The sequence below is a fragment of the Dermacentor silvarum genome, chromosome 2, assembly GCF_013339745.2.
Source record: "Dermacentor silvarum isolate Dsil-2018 chromosome 2, BIME_Dsil_1.4, whole genome shotgun sequence".
Classification (NCBI taxonomy): Eukaryota; Metazoa; Arthropoda; class Arachnida; order Ixodida; family Ixodidae; genus Dermacentor; species Dermacentor silvarum.
In genome coordinates, this window is record NC_051155.1 from 237622969 (window position 1) to 237647017 (window position 24049).

The following is a 24049-nucleotide window of genomic DNA, read 5'->3' on the forward strand; positions in this document are numbered from 1 at the left end:
CACTCAGCCGCTATGACAGCCCCCCTTACCCCCCAACACACACTCGTGCATGCTTGATCACGTCTCCGAGAGCTCGCTGTCCTCCCTCCTTTCCCCCTGTTCGCATTGGAAGGCAGCGCTCATCGAGCCATCATCATTCTCAGCTCACCTTCGCAAGCTTTCACTCACACCCAAAGCATACAGCACACGGGGCACAACAGGATTTTATCGCACTTGGACCTTATACAGAACATAAAAAAAAAATTAAATTATGGGGTTTTACATGCCAAAACCACGATCTGAATATGAGGCACGCCATAGTGGAGGACTCCGGAAATTTGGACCACCTGGGGTTCTTTAACGTGCACCTAAATCTAAGTAGTACACGGGTGTTTTCGCATTTCGCCCCCATTGAAATGCAGCCGCCGTGGCCGGGATTCGATCCCGCGACCTCGTGCTCAGCAGCCCAACACCATAGCCACTGAGCAACCACGGAGGGTTTATACACAACATTACGCTGCTCCCCTTCTAGAGGCTGTTCTCAGCCGCACGACTTGAGTGGTGCGCTTGCAAGCAGCCGCTTGTAATTTAAACCATTTTACTATCTGTGTCCATGGAAGCATCCATTTATTGTCGTGATATTCCTTCGCAGCGGCAGTGAAATCTCTTTATACGGTGAAATCGTGTATAAAAGCACGTTATATTGATGTTCTAAATACATGATGTTCTATGAACAAGAAGTTATAAAATGTTAAACACGTTGTTATATCACGAATTCCATTATATTGAAGTTCGTTATATGAAGGTTTAACTGTATTAGGCAAATTAGGATTAAGCAAATGTGTAACATGTGCACACATCAATGACACAAGTACACTTAGTATACAGCTTAAACTAGAAAAGTAGAAGTGCAAAACTCAGGAGCAGAAGGTAAATAAAGAAGCATATGCTTACGGAGGCCTGGAATGCTCTCGAGAGGGATCTCTCTCACGCCCTCCTTGAAGCAGGGCACACCAGGGTACACTTTCTGCATGTGTTCCTGCTGTTTCTCGATGAACTTCTTCACTATCTACAGCACACACAGAGAGGGAGACAAATAAAATGTTCATAAACAGGGGCAACAAGAAAGGCATTAACTCATTTAAACACAATTTGTATGGCAGAGCTTCAGTTCCCTTCACTGGTTTTCTAGACTTACACTAAATTACGCAAAAAACATGGTGTGGAAACACAAATTCACCTACCTAACCCCATTCAATGCTTGCGATTTAGCCCAAGATCATGCTGAACAGTCTCTCTCTGACCTTTGAAAATTGTGCCTCCTGTTGAGTCACCTCTCTTCCAATGAAACAAAATACTACAGCTAATTACCCACTAAGTTATTCACTTACATCTTTACTGTAAAGGTGGTTAGAATATAGTCGTGCTTAAGTAACATCAGCAGTAGCCTCCTCTCCAGCACACTATTTCAGTGAAATGCAGTGTAGATACACGCCTACCTGCTATGCCTTCACAACAGTGCAGTATTAATATCACAAATTAGGACGACGTGAGCCACAAAGTCATGAGATTACAATATAGCCCATAGATGTGCCTTTGAACTTGAGTGTGAAACATGCAATATGTATATGTTTACAACTTCCAGACAGGCAATTCAATTCAGGGCAGCACAGAAAGGACATGAAGAAATTCAACATACTTTTCATTTCTTCTATGTTTCGACTACTTTAAAAATTAAATGTGCATTAGAACGAATAATGTCAACTGATACTCATTCAGCCATGACTGGACATGTAGAATTGGTTCAAATTATGTGACCTTGAAATAAAACATACGGGGTCGTTAAAACATGGTCAAAATATAATGCAGGTGTATTTAGGTGGTTTAGTAAGAACATGACCCACCTCCTTCTGCTTGCGGATAACGTGGCTGAAGGCTGTGTAGGATATGCGCTCATCCAGCTCGCAACCCATAAGAGTGGCCCCCTCATAGTCCTTGATGTACCCCGTGTACACAGATTTGGGCAGCTTGATGTCCTTGGAGAAACCCTGAGGATACAGAGAGCAAGAATACATGCTGATGAATTCCAAATGCCCTCTTCCCACAGTCAGTGTAGTCATGCTACAAAGAACAAATTGTTCTCTTGGAATTCTTGGGCATCACATAAACGAACAAGCAGTTACAACATTTTGTGGCAGAAAAAAAAATAATTGCACAATAAGGTTTTACATTTTTCAGTATTATTATTATTATTATTATTATTATTATTATTATTATTATTATTATTATTATTATTATTATTAAAATTTGGCATACCTTATCTAGTTTCAATCGACTATTCTTTTTTCACTCATAAATTATCCTGTTCATATAAACTTTATCAAGAGTGAGTGAAAAAGGGAAGCCTGAGCCTTATTAAACCCAATGTGTCGCAGCCCCTTTCCTTTTTGTCATCAGCAAAAAAGAATATTGGGTGAGTTGGTATAGGTCGACCATTTGAACAGAAGGTTTCCCCACTGCCATGCCTTCGCAACACAACACCAGCTGCCCATCTCCAGCGTCAACACTGCCACCCCTTCTCTCCTCCTCTCACCTTCCCAATCGGTCAAGCATACTAGAAAACAAGTTTACCATCCCGAGTGAAACTCTCTCTCCCCGTCCCCTATTAGAGCGAAACCCCTTTGATACATTTCTCGCTATTGCATTTTCCAGGCAGCTATGCCACATTTTTGCGATCCCGACCTAAAGCTCATTGAATCCTATGCATTACATTCGGATTTGATATGTCACCATTCTGTAAAGTTCTCTCATCTTAAGTTGCGTTTGAACACTGCTATCACTTAATTTTGCGGTGTCACGGCAAATTCGCTCTCATAAGGTTGCTTCAAAGATGATAAATGTATATTTGCGGTTAAGCCTGTCAATTCTTGCCCATGGCCCTGCCCTGAAATGGCGGAAGTAAGGGATAATCAGTCCTAATAAGCATGTCACAACGCGATTGTGGTTTGTGCCCGTTTCCTAAAGTCAGCTTTGTCACAATTTTATGCAGTGAAGCATGTAAGAGTGAAAAGGGGCCGCTGTCACAGAACATAATACATGTCCCTTAATCATACACACACACAAGTGATGTCTTCAGTCACAATATGAGCACCGGGACAGTTTTTTTTTTTTTTTTCACAGTCCTTTGAAAAACGTGTCGTGGGGGTTCTACTGTATTACAAACTTCTAAAAAGCTACACCATCCATCAATTAATCCTTAAGGAAGGAGCCTAGCTGGTTCCAGAAAATGGGGTTTAATAAATGCCACCTCTTGATTGGAGTTGTTCACTTCTTAATTAAATGAACTTCATGCTCATTTTTCGTGCTCATGTTGATAAGACAAGTATTCTCGCCGAAATGTTGGCTCTGGGATAATGCTCCCCTTGTTCATTCACAGTTGATCAATTAAATTCTGGGGTTTTACATGCCAGTACCACGACTTGATTATGAAGCATGCCACAGTGGGGGGGCTCCGGATTAATACCGACCACCTGGGGTTCTTTAATGTGCTCCCAATGCATGGTACATGACCGCTTTTTCATTCTGCCCCCATCGGAATGCGACCATAGTGGCTGGGAGCGAACATGCGACCTCAAGATCCATGGACACTGGGCTACCGCGGGGGGTCACTGTTGATCGATTCAAGTGCCTATATTCCCGTGACCCACCCATCTTGTTTGATGAAGCACAATATATGCACATGAAAGTTGATGTGCACCTCTGATAATACAAGCAACATTCAGGTGATCTGTTTACTGCCTTTGTAGGTTTAATCATAACACTATAAGCCTTTTATTTCATGAAAAAAATTACAAACACATTGTAATAAAGTGCTGCTTTAAGACAAATGTACATAATGGTCACATTTCAAGGAAGTGAATTTTCTTACACAAGCATAAATTTTATAATAACGCTAATGAAGTAACTTTGTTGACATAAGAAAGAGAAACTCTAGCACTCTGTCAATCAGCTGTTAATACTGTACAAAATATCAGAAATAGCTTCACAATTTACATTACACTTTTACATTTACGATAGGATGGCACGCAATACCAATTATGCGTGGCCTCAAAACAGACAATAATCTAGTTCGCAGTATGTGCATTACAGCCCTCCCGTGACTGTAGGTAACCACATGGGCAATAAGCCATTCTATGAATGCAATCTTTTTGTAAACTGCCAAACTCACTATAGTCGGAGAGCATGAATTGTAGAAATCCGCAAAAATACACAATAGCGTGCAATCTATCCTGCAACATCATACATAATCTGTATTGTACCGCCGTATTTACCCAATTCTAACACACCCCCGAATGAAACATGCACCCAATTTTTGTGGGTTAAATTAAAAAAATAAAAGTGTACCTGAATATAACATGCCCACATTATATTAAGAGAAAAATATAGCATGCCTCCATGTTTGCAATCAGAAATAACGAGGCTTGCAAAATTTGCCTCTGCAGAAGAAAACTATTCTTTTTTTTTTTTAAGTGCTTTCATTATAAAAGTGGTGCATCATCATTACCATTTGTACTTCATTCTGCACAGATGTCAAGCACACAGGGTAGTACTCCTAAAGATACTACTATCACTTTCAAGACATTTCACGTGACTGCATCGGACATGCCGAAGTATGCAGCCGACAGCGTTCCTGCCATTGTGCACAGATAGCAAGCTTGGCACAATTCTAGAAACGCTGGCCCACGCATACGGAGCCAAGTCACGCGAAATCTCACGAAAGTGATAGCATCTCCAAAACTGATTGACCAAGAATACCACTCCAGACTGTAGTCGAGCACAAAATGAACTCACAGCATGACCCACAGCAACCTTCACGAAAACATGTTTTGTCACCATCTTGAGGTGGTGATCACGCTGCGACGGTCGGCTGTTGCTAACGCCGCCAATTTTCGGACCCATTTTCTCAGAAAAAAGGTACGTGTTAGATTTGGGTAAATACAGTACTTGCACTTTTGAAGTTGCCATTATTAAACCAATATCCACAATGGCTTGCACACAAACCTGCTTCTTGAAATAGCCGATGGCAAACTCATCTGCAAACGTCAAGAAGTGGAGGATGTTCTGCTTGACGTGGTAATCCTTGAGGTGGTTCATCAGGTGTGTTCCATAACCCTATGCACAAAAGAAAGGATGGCACACAAATGTAAAAGGTCTGCTGTTTACAAACATCCAAAAGTGAAGGCCTTATCCACTGCTTCACATGAAACAGCAGTGCTACTTCCTAGCCAAACATGCCGAAGTGTCCACAGAAGCATAGTTTCAGTTGTGTGTGTGTACTGCTTCACATGAAACAGCAGTGCTACTTCCTAGCCAAACATGCTGAAGTGTCCACAGAAGCATAGTTTCAGTTTTGTGTGTGTGTGTGTGTGTGTGTGTGTGTGTGTGTGTGTGTGTGTGTGTGTGTGTGTGCGTGAATGGAAGAGGTGTAAACACCTCTTCCATTTTGTTCTCTCATGAACGAATGTCGCCTAATATAATTTCTGTCTTTCTAAGCCCTTGGTTGTGCCTGCCAAATACAATGTAACGAGGTATTATAAATACAATGGCCTTTATTTATTTTTTGAAATGGGAATAGTAAGCCCCATATTATTTTCATAGTCATGTTATATTAATTCAAAACAGAAGCTTCAATGATGTTCTCGTTTTAGAGATTTCGGCAGTGAAAGACACCTGAATAAACAAAGCAGTGAGTTGAAAAACATAAATTCACATCACAGAAATTTGTGCAATACCTGCAAGTGGTAGCACATTTCCTAACCAATGGCATATTATGCTGTTCCTGTTCACATGCAACATGCCAACATGCAGTTGCTCTGAGTGAATTCCAAAAGAATACCTTGACTTGCTCGTTGGAAGTGACAGCACAGAAGACGATTTCCGTGAAGCCTTGCCCCGGAAACATCCGAAAACAAATACCTCCAATGACTCGGCCTTCCTTCACCAAGGCAAGCGTGCGATGCTTCCTAGTGAAAACAGAGATGATGGGTGTTTTGGCAAACAGGTTTGCAAACTTCATGTTCATGATAACTAATAATCAAAATTCAGTCATTGTACAGATCCTATCTTTAAGACCTCAGTTATTAAGCACAGGCAACACCAGAATATGATGTCACCAGAGCGAAACATGACGCTCACGTCGCGACGCCTGCAGCAGGGAACGGCGGCACATTTGGGTTATTGTCTATTAACACGTACACTGCGCCATGGGTCACTCACCGGTGGGTCAGGGCAGTTATTCAAACTGTGCGGCTGTGCAGGACTTTCTTGCAGTGTGCAAGCAACATCTTTGCTACAAATTTCAAACGTATACAGAGGAATCTCATTGATACAGTCCACTGGCCTGTGTGAACGTCTGTGATTGGAACGCCTCCTTTGTTACCAATGCCTGTGTTTTTTTTTTTCTGTTTTTTTTTCTCGCTCTCTCTCTCTCTCTTTGCACTCTCTCCAACCCCTTTATCCCCCACCCCAGTGTAGGGTAGCAAACCGGAAACTGACTTCTGGTTAACCTCCCTGCCTTTCCTCTCTCGCTTGCTCTCTCTCTCTTTGCTACAAATCAACAGAGTGGAAAAATCCTTGTTGCTTTTATTCTGACATGTCGTGGCAACATCTCCACATTGATAAAGTTTCAAAGGGGCAAATTCCTGGGTGAATCACCGGTGGGTCACAACGCACCTGAAGAATATGAAAAGTGACCCACTGGTGGGCCACCACACACAGGAATCAAGACTTCAAAAAGTGATGCCGCAGTGAACGTGTTAAAAGCGTGCAGTACGCTTCCAAATGCACTACGCCACAAGCACTATGAATCAGATAGGTGAAGATGCCTATTGCAATAAGGTGGCGGTGATAACTGTGGATGAAACTTGCGACAACCCACGAGGAGATTTGCTTGTACCAGAAAAGAAAATAGAGTGCGTGCTGGCATTTTCACGTGACATGGGAGTGGCGAGGAAGCTGCCGTGGCAGGTGCCTATAACATTCAATCACGTTTGCCTAGCCCCTTTTTTTGTTTGCATGGGATCTGGCAGCCGGAAAACGTATACAGAGGAATCTCATTGATGCGATCTTCATGGGAACCGGAACATAAAGCGTACCATCCGAAAATCGTATTATCGAACATATTACCCAACCAAATTGTATTGCAGTTAAACCTGGAATGTGAAAACGCCCGTGTGCTTGCGTTGTAGTGCACATTAAAGAACCCCAAGTGGTCAAAATTTATCCGGAGCCCTCCAATATGGCGTGCCTCATAATCAGAACTGGTTTTGGCACATAAAACCCCAGAAAAGAAGAAGTTAAACCTGGATATAACGAAATTGACAAATTCCCGAAAAACTTCATTATAAAGAGCATTTTGTTATATGCAGGTTCGGCACGAAAATTCGGAAAAGAAACGCTTACCATATTTACTCGATTCTAACGCGCCCTCGATTGTAACGCGCACCCGTTTTCCGCGACCAAATGAGAGGGAAAAAAAATCCTTTACAGTACCACGCAACTCATGCTTTCATACAGAAATGCAACTATCGCTCAATATTTACTCCCAATACACTAAAGTTGCAATGAACAAAAAAGTCCCAGTTTCGCCCGAAAGGCGAAACATCGATTGTGACAGCAAATTAGCAGACAGCTATACAAAGTAAGGATAGTAGTTTTAACGGCCGTATAAACTTGTAAACATTCGCTGCTTAACTAAATTGGTAGACTAATGCCTAAGCACTCGTACTACAGAACATGGTCGAAGCTACGGGAGCTAGGCTCGAAGTGCGTAGGTGGCCATATTGAAATGTCGATGGCGATATGGTAGCGCAAATTTAGGGTCGTACTCGATTCTAATGCGCAGGCAATTTTTGGACCCGTTTTATCGACGTCCAAGATGGCCATTTTGTCCTCAAGAGTCAATATCTTGCGTTCTTTTTTTTTTCCTTCGGCAACATCAACTGGAAAAGGAGAGTGGCGGCATGGCGGGCTAGGCCAGCTGCAGCAAGCGGCGGGATCAGGTTTGAATGAAGGGAGGGGGAAAGGTCACGCCCACGGCGGCAAGATCACCGGGTCGAGGGATGCAGGCCCACCTCGCGCACGCTCGCACGCATGCACACGTGCGCTCGCTCTCGCCTTGCAGTCGCCATGAATTCGAGCGCGCCAAGTGCGCCGCCGCCGCTTCGCATTTCATCGCGGTGGAGAAGGTGCTTCAGGTTGCTGCTCGCGCAAAAATGACAAAATTTGGGGCGAAATCTCTAGGTTGTCGGCAGGGAAAATTCGTTATTTCGAGGGGGTCTCCCGCTGCCACTTCTTTACGTAGAGGTCTCAAATACATGTGCTTCTATGGATTAACGGCGGGGAATAGAAAAACTTCGTTATATATAGGAATTCGTGATATGTTATATGGAGGTTCGTTATAAGCAGGTTTAACTGTATCGGGAAAAGAAAAAGAAATGTATTATCCCGAAAAATGTATCATGCAGAATCGTATCAACGAGGTTCCACTGTAATACGATTGCAGTTTGGCAATGTACTGAACGTTAGTGCTGAAAGATCCTGTTTTCCGGGAATGTATTAAATGGTAAATAAAGAAGCGTAACTGTATCAGGTAATTTTTTGTGTTCTCAATCACGATTGTTGGTACTGAAAAATTGTACAAATTGTGATCGTGTTAACGAGGTTCTACTGATATCCATCACATGATCATTTTTTATGTATCCTTTTTGTATATATTTTATTATCGGTGGTTGACTTGAATTAGTGAACAGAATCCGAACATGTTATCTGATAAGAACTGGTACCACAATTTTGCAGTGGAGAGCCAATCATTTTACACTTTCACCATATTATAAGTTACAAAAGCTGCAGTTCGCAGGACAAGTGATGTTATGAAAAAACTGCACATAACATTAATCTATCACTTGATGATCGGCTAAACAACACTAGACTGTGCGAGTCTCAAAAAGACAACTGCAGTTTTGAAAGGCGTCCTCACGGGTCAAAGACGAGCCTGGTGATGTACTCCTTGGGCATCCTTGGCAGCTGGTGGGAGAAGACATTCTGCAACCCCACCAGCCATACCAGGGACTGCTGATCCACCCGCCGGCTCAGAGAGTTGGCCACCAAGTGGAACTCAATTACCCCGCGCCGCTCTTCAGCTCGCGCCGCTTCGTCCCGCGCCGCCAGCTCCGAGAATGCATTGTTCTGTGCAAAACACATTACCAATGCAAGCTACCAATAATGCCAATATTTTTTATATGTAATTGGGCTCGCCTTAGCATATGAAAGTGAGCAACAGCTATTTCAAACATAACATGCAAAGATTTTGGGTTAGACTCAGCTCGATCATTGACACTAAATGCTAATTCAAAGCCTCATATTAGCTTTTTAATTCAGTCAATGTCAATCTTCCCTGGATATTAAATTGATAAATGGTGGCAATTTCATTCATTGGCTATCACAAATGACATACTGCATGTGAAACTTTGCATCAATCTGATAAGTCAGATAATGAATTCAATGTCTTTCCTTGAAGCTGCAAACTAGTACAAGCAATGTAACTCCATGACAGCAGCAAAAAGCCTACCTCAGCTTTTAAATATGAAGGGCACAGAAAACAAATAAATTGCCATTAACATGTGAAGTGCACATGTTAAAAGCTTTAACACAAATGTATGCTACTTACGATAGTTTTCACCTGTTAAAATGTATACAATCAATAAGAAAGAGTGTGGGATATACTCAAAATACTTATGAAAACTAAGTGTGAACAGTAAGGCTTACCTCCGGGCCGACCATTTCTTTTGGATCAGTGATAGTGGCAATCAACTGGGTGAGCACCTCCTCTGGAATGTCACCTACAAGGAAGGAAAAGTAGAAAAAACATGCTCACAAAGACTGGGTATGACTAAAGAGTGTGTTGGAATAGTTACATTCACAAATCTCTACATGATGAAAGCTTGTAGCATGAAACTGGAGCTACCGATTATTGTAAATTCCCCCATTTGCATAAAACAATAATGTGCAAACAAAAAAACAGGGTATCCATACAGATTAGAATAAACTTGGCTCTCTGAGAAAAATAATGAGATACATAGGATTTATGCCACCCTATGCAATGTGCAGATGCTAACAAAAAGAAACTATTCTTACTACACAAGAAAAGTGATCAATAATAACTTTAAAAAAAAAACAATGCACTATTCACATGAAAACTGCTTGCAAAAGAAGGTAAGGTGGGTGGGACAGGGGAGGAGGGACACTATCAAATCACTTTTCCGCAATATAATCATAGAAATATGTGAAGTCTTCGCAACAATATAGAATAAGAATATGCTTACCTTCAATCTTGCGTCGCTTAGGCTCTGGCACGCGGTTGTCTTCACTCAGTCGTTTTTCACCTGCATATAAAAAAAAGTTGACTCAACACAAATGATACAATAAATGCTAGCTATACTGTTTTAATTATTCTTCTCTCTACGCCCATCTCATTGCCCTATTTCTGGCACATTTATGCAACTTGCCGATTTTGCACTGCCAATCTACAGTAGAATGCTGTTAAACAGAACCTCGAGGGCCCTACCACTGAGATATGTGCTGATAAACAGGAGTTCCATTTACCAAGAAAGATGAGCAGGGGTGTAGCACTATATGTCATACACCGTCATAATACTGTTGTCAGATTTGTTCAGTATTAAAAAGTGAACACACCAGCTAGTTAAAAAGAACAGAAAATAACAATGTGCTTAGCACTTATAACTTTATTATAATTCGGACATTCGGACCAATGATTCGGACTCAGCAGAGACCGCCTACAACTCCAAATAAACGGAATTTCAAAATAAATTTGCCAGAAATTAAGTGAGTGAAATCATACTCTGTGGGGATGCGCGACTCTCACGCGTCTCCTGTGGTCAGGCTTCACCGCGCGGCTGGGTGCCGGAGGCGGTCGTAGTGGTCGCGGCGCGTTGCGAGAGATGGCGCGAGTGTCGCGATGCTAACGCCACCGAATGGCGGGGTGACTTGGGAGAAAAAGGTCGAAGGCGCTTTCTCTTTGGATTGGGATTGGCGGCGAACATGCACGAACGCTTCGTGCGTGCACCGGCCCGCTTCGCGCAACCGTCGCGCGAGGCTAAGAGCAGGACACCGGTATGGACGAGCACGGATCGTTCGAGCGCGCCACCGTTCGCGTGACTGTACACGTGAACGACTAGGCGATGGTGTCATAGCATGGGGCGAACGTACAATAAACAGAAGAAAACAAGAAGAAAAAGGTTGCCATACACGTTTCCGCACATAAATATGCTTGCGTGCGACCTGGTCAGTCTGTACTTCAACCATCATTGCGCACTGCCAGTACAGATAGACGGAAGTAAGTTTAATGCATGCACCAAATCTGCATTCTCTGAGAGAGGTTGGCCGCACTCTGATAGCTGTATAATAGCAAGTTCTTTTGCAACAGTGTTTCCCACCCTTTCCCTGCTTCATCACCAAGGTCACTGGCGCAGTTTGAAGCTGCCCGATTCTGAGCAACAAAAATTCTTAACAGCTGCCAAAGAAATCGCCTGCCCCCATCTGTGTCAATTGCTGGACACTTGGCACATGCCACGCGTTGAGCAAGAAATGATCTTTTTTTCAGAGAAAACAAATGTTGAAACAAAAAAAGACATAATAATAATATTAAAATTCTGGTTCTCTCTGAAAAAGGAGGACACTTAAGCTTTGCCTTTAAGAGTGGAATGCGGTAGTGTTATCGGGCCCTTCTCGCATCACATTTTTCTTTATGAGTAGGCTTCACTGCAACACACAATGTGGGAAAGCCAGCTTACAAAGACCAAGCTTACATCGATCCCCTTAAAGCTGGCTTCACTTTTAAACATAAATGCATTGCTGGGAAGAGATTTTTCCAGGGGCAACAGAAGCCATCATATGTCAAAATATGAGGGCCCTAGGACCTTTGTTTTATTATTTTATTAATAGTTTGCTGTTGCCCCGAGGCGCACACGTGTCCAAAACGCATTAGGCAGGCTAAGTCCCAGTTTGACCTTGGCTGAGCCTAAAGGTCAGATTTACGGAACCAGGTGTTTTCTGGGTTTGTACCTGGAGTAGTAAAATTATTTCTCCTAAATAAAATTCTTCAGAGGCTGATTCTGTAGTTCCATTTACAGGGAGTCGGGAACATTTCTGGCTCCAATTAGCGAAAGTTTTTTCACTGTTCAAATATAAAATCAATCGAGAGCCTGTTGTTTCATCTGGCAATTCTGTTTAAGCAATTTCCATTTACTGAGTTTCTACTGTGTTAACACCTTCCCTCCCATTTCTGCTATCTGTCAACCACTCACTGTAACCATCAAAATGTATTTGCTTCTCCACAGAGCTTTCTTTTGAACTTTCTGTCCTTGGCATCTTGGCTTCAGCCACACTGCATCAATGACTGTGTTTAGGTTAACACCTTGATTTTAGGGGCTTAACATCTTGGCTTCAGCCACACTACATCAATGACTGTGTTTAGGGTAACATCTTGATTTTAGGTGTTTAAAACAGTGCCTGCTTTTATAGTTGATGTCAGCTTTCAGTAATGCCCTAAAGTCCAACATTATGGCCCCAATGCACGTCCCATCTAATGCAGCTGCATATCATGCCGAAGTGCAACTTTATTGCCTTCGACCCTCATGTCGTGCGCTGCAACACAATGGTTGAAAACAATGAAAGGCACCTCAATGTTGTGCAAAGTATGCAGACTGGTAAAGCAGCATGGCAGCCCCCCTCCCCCCCACACAAGCCATGCCCCCGGGCTCTGCATTACCCTGCTCGATCAGGAACACACTTCAACTGCTGCCATATGGCGATGCTCAAATTCAAACAACTTTTAAAAAAAATTATGGGGTTTTACATGCCAAAACCACGATCTGATAATGAGGCAGGCCGTAGTGGGGGACTCCGGAATAATTTGGACCACCTGGGGTTCTTTAACGTGCACGGGTTAAGTCTAAGTACACGGGTGTTTTCGCATTTCGCCCCCATAGAAATGCGGCCGCCGTGGCCGAGATTCGATCCCGCGACCTCGTGCTCAGCAGCCCAACACCATAACCACTGAGCAACCACGGCGGGTAAATTCAAACAACTTCTGCACCAACTAACATTTAAAAAATACCTGTGATTTTAAGACAGTGCAAACGACTGGAGTCCAGACGAAGAAAGACACAAAATACCTAAACAATATTTATCTCATTTTACGGCAGTAACAATTGTAATGAAAATGAAATGCGTAGATGTCTCACCCTGAGCCTCAGCAGTGCTGATGGACTTTGACGAGCGACTGGCCGCATGCGCACCGGGACTCATGTTGGCGGCGGTACCATTTTCATTAGCAGAGCTGGGCGAACTTGCAACTGACAACTTCTCAACAGCTCTGGCAAGGGTGGTTCCATTGCTTGTTATAGCTGCAGGTATTTAGTAGAACCATGCTAAAGAAATCACACACACAACAGCCAAGTTTGTGGTTCAGGTGACTGTATCACATTGCCAGCATCACAGTTTGTGCCCTTAGCTTCCATTAATTCAACCATAATGGAATATGCAGCGTTAGTTTGGGAAATCAAATGAGCCTATAAAATTCACATCAAGAGCTAACACCGATGGTGCTCAGCACTTGGAAAAGTGTGCTGTGCTGCACAACTGATCTTGCAAGACCGAAACCTTGCTCTTGATCATTCTCGGCATTCTTGTAATAACTAATCATCTCTGAAACTAGGCAATGCCCCAAAGGCAAATATTTGACTGTGATCAGTCTAGTTGCAAAACTCTCAAACTTAGACCAACTATACATGCACATCAAGCAACTAGGATTACTAACAGAACCCATTTCGTAGTCAGTCTGACTTTTCAGTAGGGGTGACCTCAACAAGCTGCAGCAGCATGTTATGGATTCGACGTTACCTCTCACAAAAATCACTGCCAGGGTGGCTCGTTTGATCCATAAAAAGCAGCCACAGCTCACTGAAGTCACCCTTATGAAGGAGTCTGAACAATTGTGAAATATTGGATTGAATTAATAAACCTAGCTGCTTGGTGTTTGTGCAATTTGTCTGGCGGAGAAATTCCTGCTCCATTTCTAGCCACCAATTCGAAAAGCAAGACAGATGCAAACGAAAAACAACATAAACGTGCAGTAAGCCCGCTGCATACAATTACTGTAACATTGGTTTGTAGACTTCATCAATGTAGTTTACCATCCCAAAGCAAGGCTGAATTATGAAACATGCAATAGGGAAGAGCTCCAGACTGATTTTGATGGCCTGGTGTTCTTAGTATACCCCTGACTCATGAGTCTGTCCGCACCTAAAACTGCGGTCAGTATGCTCGCAATGGCCAAATTACATGCACGACCTAATGCAAGTTTTCTTGTCTGAATCAAATCACAGTTGACCTTTCAAGGTTTAAATAAGAAGCTCTCTCCCCATTAATATGCATTAGTGCCTACTGGGATAATGAAACGCAATTGCAGTGAATGAGGGGTCAAAATAAACAATAACAGATCAATGAAGATCAGTGATAGTTGTTCTGTGGCAACATTCCAGGATATGGTTATTGTGCGCATAAGCATTTTCCGCACAACAGTTAAGGTCAACTTTTCTCAGTTCCTTAGAAAAGGTTTACTCAAGTGCATTTCTTAATTTCACTCATACTACAATTAGGCTCATGCTTATGAGAACCAGGGAAATCAAACTCACCTCTGTCAACAGATGTATTAGTGGAAGAGTTCAGAGGGGTTTGCTTGAAGTCTGGGTCCCATATGGGGGAATTGTTTCCATAAACTTCTTCCTCAAGCACCGATAGAAACCTGCGTGTAGCAGAAACAAAGGAAGTCTCAATTTTATGAAGGGTGTCCCATTATACACAGTTCTCCGCTTGACGAATTAATATACGTGGGTGTGCACAGATACCCATGACAATCTGGTATCAACAAAACAGCATTAACACAAGACATTTGGTTGTGCATGTCTTTCATAAAAACAGCATAGAAAAGTAAGAAGAAAGAGATCTGTGGACTTTAGGGACTCCCTGAAGTAGTACGTTCACTTTTAGTTTGTGGTGATGAGCTCCTAAGAATCATGAACCGAAAGAAACAGAAGGAACGCTGTCTTGTAGAGGCCACGCTACAGGCACAATATACTTCCTTCTACAGTAAAGCCTGGTTGAAAACATCCTGTTTCGAAAGATTTACTGGCGTCAACGTTCGCGATATACGGGAAAAAAAGAATGAACCTATAAAGTCGTGCTTCTTTTTACCGTTTAATATACCCCTGACAAAAATAATTCACAAACGATTGCGATACTCCCTAATGCGAAACTTGAGCGCAGCTCTATACGTGTTTTCGTTTCGCGATATATTGAAGCAAGGACTTTGAGAGAGACATGTAGCAGAGTTGGCAATTGCCGTATATCTGATCTGCGGGTCAAGCGCGTCAGCTTTTATACATGACTCATCAAAGGTTCCGGTGTAATCACTGGTGCCGCTTGGCTTCCAGAAAGTACTACACAATTTGCCTCGCACATACAATCAGATTACAAAAGAATTGCAAACCATGACAATCAAAACAAGCACGAACAAGCACGAACAAGACCAAACCAAGAAACCAAACAAGCACGAGCGAGAGCTGACGTGAGCAGACAATAGTACGAAGCTAGCTGTCCGGCTGAGACAAGACACAAGTACGCATCGAGTAGTCGGGTGGGTCTGCATGAAACCAGTTTCTCGCGCGCACGTCACTGAAGGGGCCACTCTTATTGGCCTCCACCGTTCGCAGCTCGCGTCTTTAATTTTTTGCGCTTGTGCTCGTTCGCCCGGTTACGCCGCCGCCAACGTTCACCGCAGGAACAAGCCATTAATAGGTGTGCTCTAAAACACCATCTTTCAGCACAAACGTTCAGTACATAGTCAAACTACGATTGTGTTATATGTGCCCCTAGATCCCATTTGAACAAGAAAAGGCACGAGGTACGCGCGATCGAGAGCAGTAGCCACCCACGGCAGCAGTTTCCTCGTAGTACTCGCCCACTCATGTCGCGTGAAAACGTTGGCACGCACTCAGTTTTCTCTTTCGGTACCAACAAATGTCCTTGTGGCTCACCCCACATCGCATTCTCAACTATCACCGCCAATCCTAAGCATGTTCACCTTTTTTTTTTTCACAGCGCATGTTTCACAGTGCGCGTGGCATCATTGTGGCATCAACCCACATCTTCCGCATTACGTGTGCTGTGCTTTATCAATAAAGCTACTGCCACAGCCATTCTCCCGCCTACTTTTCTGGGCATTTGTGTACAATATTTGCCCTGTGAGTGTTAGCCAGCTTAGCCAGCATTGCTCACGGCCAAGGCGGCGGTTGTGGAACACTATTTTAGCCGCAGGTCTCACGTAGTACATGTCAAATGGCCAATAAGATCTCATGGTTATTTAGCATTACCCAGTATCCTCTAAGTTGAGAACAGACAGAAGAAAAGCAAAAAGAACAGGCCTGGTGGTACCAGCTGCCACGATATCTCAAATGAGATGCTCATAAGCCCATCCGTCTACTCTCGGTCAACAAAGACTTCACACAACGAAAGGCCACGGTCCTCCCGGTCAGTCTGCTTTTCTCCCAAAGACAGCCCACCACGAATAGCACACATACCGTGGGAAATGAGTGAGCACAAGTGTCCTCTTCTCCGGTGGCATCTTGTCCTTCTCGGCTCGAAACTTGTCCAGCAGCTGGCGCCGCATTGTCTGGAACACTGAGCGCAGCAGCGTACGACCGAAGATGATGGTTGTCTCTGAATGGGGCAAGCTGTCACAGAATGCCGGCACGTGGCAGAAGCATAACCACCTGAAACAGGATTAAAATCATATGTTCATACAAAAAATATAGAAAAGACCTGTTTTAAGCCTGCTTTTGCTTGTAGACATCGATCATGCTTCTAAACAAGAGCAATACGACATGACTTGTGCATGGGTACACGAGTAGAAAAGGCAACCTGCAGTTTTTCTGATAAGTCCCTTTACATGGAGATCCCAGTAACCTCTGCTTTAATTAAGTAGCTTTTTCTTTTATTCCACTAAGAAGCTTTGCAAATGTTAGGTGACATGTTCATTGCAGCACACAGCAGTGGGCACCCTCTCTGTGACACCACAAAGTGGAGAATGTCTATATGGTTACGTATGAGGCACAGCGTAAAACCAAAGCAAAATAGCATACATGCAAGACGGTAAAATACAACGGAGGTTCATCTAAGCACTACCTAAAATTGCATGTTCTAAAGTCATTCAATTCATTAAAACAACTCACTCCTCAGTCATGTCACGTGTTAGTGTTACCAATATGTCTCACACATTCTCCATACTTTCTCTATCTTTCAAAGCCACTAACTAGTGGTGACCACTCATTGGGCAAAAAAAGTACACAATTTTGGCCAAATAATAAAACACAGCTCAATTTCAAGCTTCTATAAAAACCACATAAACATATTGTGAAGAAAAGTAATAATCTTGAAGTAGCACTCTTATTCCTTAGTAGCTGCAACACTAGGCTTAATGTTATCCTCTCACTTATTTCTTCCTCACAGTGGCACTACCCATATCCATAAATGCAACCACACTGATAAACGTACTGAGTGACAAGCTCAAGTGCTATGTAATTCAGATGAGCTAAACTCTCTGCAGAAGTAAGACTCCTTCATGCAGTGCTTGTGAGTTTGGATACTGCAAGTGGCAATGATGTCCTTTAGAAATTTACCCGTTCCTGCTTTACTTGACTTCACAGATTGTTGGCTTATTTGGTAGTTACTTCACTCTGCCTAGCTTCTCAATACAATTTACCCGAATACTTTCACGCACAACTGTTGGGAGCACACAGTTTGTTATGTAATTACTTCGATAATACTTTCCTTTTTCCTCGCACACACAGCTTTTGAGAACAATACCAAGAATTTAGGATCTGGGAGCAATGAAGCGTATTAACATAATGTTGAGGTGACAAGGACTACCAAAATCACAGCAATGGCAGGCTGATCACATATTCTGTTACCCAACATTCAATTCTTCTTTGGAATAAAAAAAAAAAGATTTTGCAATGCCAATAAGAGTTTAAAAAGTTTTGCATTCACTAACCTAGTATAATTTATCTTGTACGCAGCTGCATCTTCATTTGATGAGTGCTGCCGCTGCTGTTTTCTAGCTGACGGCGTCTCCAGCTTCCAGTGGTTGAGGCAATGCAGAAACATCTTGGCAAGGTCGTACATCGTTTGCCACTCCTTCTGGGACAGGTGGCCAAACTTGTACATCACAAAGTTTATCACCGCCTGTTCAAGAAATGTTTAAAAATAAGTCAGCTCACCGCTGCTAGTGGACATTTACAAGATGTAGGATTAGCTGCAAGAGGTAAATATAAATGCACAAGACATAGTCACCTTAGCAATGCTCGGTTTCTCAAAAGGCGGGTTTCCCAAGGGGCCTTCTACAGTTGGGCGCGTCATCAGAAGGATGCTTTTTCGCAGAAGCTGCAATAGAAGGACCAGCAGTTCAATAAAACCATACTGCTAAAATTCACCTAAATGCCAGATAAATTTAAGATTAAGAAAGTCTATGTGGCTTCGTGTTTCTGGTCACTGCTGAATGTTGTCTTGCAGTGTCTACTGTATCTTGCCTTTCACGATGCTTCATTAACTTGGCCAAATGCCTGTCTGTTCCATGTAGCCCAGGGAATTACTCAAAAAAGAACCGAAGAAAACACCTGTATGTTAACTATTAGCAGTATCCTCCATCATGCACAACATAAATTTAGAATGCAAAAGCAAAATGAAAGGAAATGCTACACTGAGAGACATCACACAGCAGTGGCTCAGTACAGAAACATCCAGCCATCATGACAAAAATGTCTGAAGTAATTGTGATCGAAATGTTGAAGATCTATGTTCTAAAATCTGCATGTGCTGGATGCCACAACTGCTAGCCTTTCATCATCCAAAGGTTAGAAAGCAACTTTCCACTCATAAGTGAATACCAACATTGAAACTTAAATTAAGTTATCAAACAAAAGGAAGCACTCACCTTGAATAAATAGTAGTATACTTGTTTCGTGTCTGCATCCTCTTCCCTATGAACACACATGAACATGTTTTCAACATCAACAACTATCCCAAGAAGCCTGTTGAGCTCTTCATCGGGAGCATTTTCAAGGTGGGACACATGTGCTCCTGCAAGAGAAGATACGATTCTATTAGCAATGCATGAGGTTATCAGTGATAAATTTGTGACACGTGCATGTGTAAGCAATGGAACATCTTCACTAGGGATGCGTGCACAGTTGAAATTTTGAACACGAATTGCATAATTTCATTTCAATTATTGAAATGAATAATTTCAATCAAATTAATTTTTTTCAAATACATGGGGTTACTACAAGCTGCTCAGTCAACTGGACTCATGAATAGCAATGTGCTTAGTGAAGGAAATAAACAAGACTTTTCTGTGCAATCTTCCCGCTCTATGTTTCATCCTTTTAGCTTGCAGAAGCACAGAATATTCTATTGAAAATATAATGTTCAAAGCCAGCGTTTTTATGATATTTATACGCAACTGGTAAACTTTGCTGTTCAAATGTCTCTAATTTGCACAGACATTAAAAGAGGCACCATTAAATAAAATTGCACATGCCTACGTTGGAACCTAAAAGATTTACTCTGCTTGAAGCAATTTTAAGGTGTTTATTACATCAATACTGTGGCAGTAAAACACCATGACATGCGATGCAAGCAAAAAATTTTAATGTGACCACTTAAATGCAAATCTAGTAGAACAAATATAAGTAATAAAATAAGGCATTCTTCTAAATGGTGCCTCATGGCTGCTCTCATAACTTATTTTGGGACAGTAGCTGCAAGTAGATGTGGCGGAGCTGGACAATGGGCAGTATGTGACCACCATTCGGTGGGAGATTAATGACTAGTAAAAAAAATATATCCAAGAACTCTGCTGCACACAACTACACATTATTTAAAGACAGGCTCTGTGCAGAAGCTACACTTACCTAATATGTGACTGCAGCTACGACATGGGTCATTTAGATTTGCCAAGGGCTGTGGTCCTTCAGGGCGCTGTGGTGTCTGTGGAGGGTTGGGATTCTTCCAACCATTGCACTTGCAATCATCAGCCTGTAGCATGAAAAACACCAGGTTTGTTACAGGCATTACAACCATGATTGAATCATTTTCCATACATGAAATCAAATTACACCACCAGAGAATATATAAGGAATGCATCCAAGTTATGTTGCATTATATAGACAGCCAGCAATGTATTTCATAGAGTCAGTATGTGCCCATAAAGAAATGCTGTACGGCCTAAGTGCATGACATGGGTGGACAAACATTTATTGCGTGTGTGAGGAACCTAATCGACCTGGGCCCACAAATTATTGAGACTTGCGTACAGACTGCTGCAACCTTGGTAGCACAACATAATACAGTTTAGATACTGGTGTTTAGATTCACAGGAACGCTTCTAAATCGTACGACACAGATGTGTAACACCGACCAACTTAATCGGGCAGGCCATAGTCCCAATTACATATACAGTTTTTCTTTTTTTTTTAATGAAATAAAACAACATTATATGGGTCCTTAGGAAGCTATGTCATGATCGAAACTGTAGCACCAGCATGGTGGAATTTATAACTGCTGGGGTTACAAGAGAGAGCTGGAGCTGCTAGGACCTGCAGCTGAATTCTGTCTCACTTAACATTCAGGACCTAACCCCCCGTGGTTGCTTATTGGCTATGGTGTTGGGCTGCTAAGCACGAGGTCGCGGGATCGAATCCCGGCCACGGCAGCCACATTTTGATGGAGGCGAAATGCGAAAACAACCGTGTACTTAGATTTAGGTGCACATTAAAGAACCCCAGGTGGTCCAAATTATTCCGGAGTACCCCACTACGGCGTGCCTCATATCAGATGATGGTTTTGGCACGTAAAAGCCCATATTTAAAACATTCAGTACCAAAACTTAGAAGGCAGAACGAGTAGGTTGCCTGCCCAGGGGTCTACAGCGATCCCACCAAGTTACATTATTATCATGATTAAAACGTGCAGTGCAACAGGACTAAGAATACAGCACACACACAGTGCTTCTGCATAGTCTTCCTTCTCAGTCTATTGACACTGCACATTTTAAAACTGAACCCGAATTTATTAGCCTGTCAACATGTTAGCCAGTACGTTTTTATTTGTTGCCACCGATTTCAGCTACGTACTCCTGCATCACATTCTGGAGATTAGGTTGCGTAACCTGTTTAGTGTCCAGCAGAGTTTTTGGTGATCAGCTACTTCGCATGAAAAATGAAGGTTCGTCATAACGATGCACATAGGTTCTATATATATATATATATCAGGAAAAAAGACTTGCAACATGCCCCGGAGCTCATTATGCTGCCAAGGATTAGGAACTAAGATTTTTAAAATTTGAACTTTTTCATATGATTATCAAACAAATAACGGTTGCCTCGAACTAATGTCAACCCCCGTTACTTTCCTATGCAGACATCGCAAGGCAAAAGCAGTGAAAGCAAGAGCCACTTGAACAATTAAACGTCTTTTTTTTTTCTTTTTTCTTTTTTTTTTTCCCCCCAGTTCCGCGCGGTGAGCATGCAGAACCGAAACAACGAACCTTGCACGAGGAATAGATGGCAAGCTTCTCAAGTTTTTTGTTAAGCGGCCAGCTCTTGACTTGGGCCTTTTTCTGCGCAATCCGTTGCAGGTTGTTTTGGCGGTTCGGTTCGCCACCCGACGATCCTTGCTGGTTATTCTGGCCCGGCGCCGCGGCCGCGCCAGCTGCAGCCGCGGTGGACATCGCCTGCGGTGTCCGCTACGATAGAAGCAAGCGTCCGATTAGTCACAAATAGGACGATTCATGTGGACAGCTCGGCACAACCATGACAACCGACTAGGAAGTGCAAACACTTACGTTTCCTCAGCGTGGCCCACAAGTTTTACGTAAGTGCTGTCGAAACATAGGAAGGGCTAGTGTATATTTACAGCCGTTTAGCATGGAGGAGTGCAGCACTCCACCTTGTAACATACGCTATCCACAGAGGGAAGTCATAACGGATCTCGAGAGTGCGGTGAAGCACGAGTCCGATGTTTACATTGGGTTCCAGGGACACACAAGCCACGCGAACTTCGGAAGCTAAGCTAGGCCGCTCGCCTGACTTGGCTCAAGTTAAGCCAAAGCAGCCAAAGTACAGCCAAAGAGTGCTGAGCGCTGCTGCGTTAGCTGCATTCCGCGTCGGCTTAAACAAAAGGTGGCGCCGCAACACGGCGTGATTTTTCAGGCAACAAAAAAAAGTAACAAAATGAAATGTTAAATATTACAGTAAAAATAATAAGTATTTTTATGCTATAAGCTTATACTAACTAGTCGCAGAAAAATTTGCGCATAAGTAGCGCTGTGATCCCAACGGGAGGTAGCGCTGTCGTACTGCCGTTTATTCAAAAATTTGGGCGCGCAATTGCAACCATTACAAATTTGGGAACCTGACCGTTTGTCATTTGTTGATTTTACATCTAACGTCCCTTGTAGGCCACACGTCGTTGTACTTAAAGTGGTTTATCTCGCACGTACACCAGCTGTATTTATGTACCCGCATTCAAACATTTGCGTTTTTCTGACTTAAAAATTTGCATTCACGTTCGTGGCTTCGAATTGTGACGTTATCCAGGAACAAAATTCCTTCATCAACAAAACACCAGAAACACCTGGCACGCAACATGATGGCGGCAGGAATGTCCTAAACAGCGCTTGGTAGATGGATCTAGACATTTCAAGAAGTGCCGAGCAACTAATTCATCAACTGCGCCTTTTTACAGCGTATATATACTTTTCCGTGTACCGTGTAAAAACGTGTGTTATATCCGGGCTTGTTCCAGGCAACAACGATGAGACTCAAATTGACGATGACAGAGTCACAGGCGTCTTAGACAACACAAAAAGTCCCACATATTCCAATGGACGAGACGTACAGTGGACAGTATTACAAGCGACGTCCTAACCGGCCAGTTCCGAAAAACGCGCCATCACGGACGTGATTGGGATGTGTAATCAGCATGCGAAGTATTTTCTGCGAGTCTACGTAGGGACGGTAGGGAGACAGCGTGCCAGATTGCTGTGCGTTTGCGGCGGAGAAGTCCGCACGTGGCCTTCGATACGAAAAGCGTGGCGCGTCAGTGGCTGCAAACACTGAGCGCGCGCACACTCATTGGCGTATACAGGGTGTTCATTTTTAAGTTTTACAGAATTTTATAAATCACCTGTGGTAGGTAGCATAATTCGTATCATTGAGCTGGGTTATTCGATGAGGCGGACATTAGTAGCACGAGAAACCAAAACACATATTCAGCTAATTAATAAACAAAAATCCACTAATTAACTTCGTAGTTAATTAATTTACGACACATTGCAGTTTGCGAATTGTAGCCGGTGAGCTTTTAAGGCGTAACTACTTGGAATGAATTTCCAGAATGACAGCCAGTTTGGAGATATGCGCCATCAAACTCGCCGTAAAAATGCACTGTTGTTCCACTAACTTTTTTACCAAAATGCTGTTTCATACATTGAAGCACAAAAGTAACTGGAACGCCCATGTATTTGGTCTCGCACTTTGGGAAATAATATCTCGAAACTGGTGTCATCGTGGAAATTCATTCCAAGTGGATGCGTTTCGCCACACCTGCAGTGCCCCAGGCAGGCGGGAAAACGGTTAGATACAAACATAGATAGATAGATAGATAGATTAGATAGATAGATAGATAGATAGATAGATAGATAGATAGATAGATAGATAGATAGATAGATAGATAGATAGATAGATAGATAGATAGATAGATAGATAGATAGATAGATAGATAGATAGATAGATAGATAGATAGATAGCCTCCGGAAAGTGCGTAAAATACGCAAAGAATGCTAACGCATTAAAAAAAATCACAGCATATCCAC

General features: G+C 42.7%; 1 protein-coding gene across 1 annotated transcript in view; it reads right to left on the bottom strand.

Moving 5' to 3' along the window:
• The window catches only part of LOC119442914 (histone acetyltransferase KAT2A), a 37610-nt gene extending 15298 nt beyond the window's left edge, over positions 1–22312 (bottom strand). The window contains exons 1-16 of the mRNA XM_037707982.2: positions 22019–22312; positions 21722–21919; positions 20088–20211; positions 19109–19254; positions 18469–18558; positions 18170–18360; positions 16698–16889; positions 14754–14863; positions 13302–13463; positions 10362–10421; positions 9805–9878; positions 9017–9225; positions 5876–6002; positions 5041–5151; positions 1884–2027; positions 934–1048 (exon numbers count right to left, since the gene is read on the bottom strand). Of these exons, the coding sequence (XP_037563910.1) occupies positions 934–1048; positions 1884–2027; positions 5041–5151; positions 5876–6002; positions 9017–9225; positions 9805–9878; positions 10362–10421; positions 13302–13463; positions 14754–14863; positions 16698–16889; positions 18170–18360; positions 18469–18558; positions 19109–19254; positions 20088–20211; positions 21722–21904 (2038 nt within the window). The 5' untranslated portion in view covers positions 21905–21919; positions 22019–22312. The remainder of the gene's footprint in view (positions 1–933; positions 1049–1883; positions 2028–5040; positions 5152–5875; positions 6003–9016; positions 9226–9804; positions 9879–10361; positions 10422–13301; positions 13464–14753; positions 14864–16697; positions 16890–18169; positions 18361–18468; positions 18559–19108; positions 19255–20087; positions 20212–21721; positions 21920–22018) is intronic.
• Between the last annotated feature and the right edge of the window lie 1737 nt (positions 22313–24049).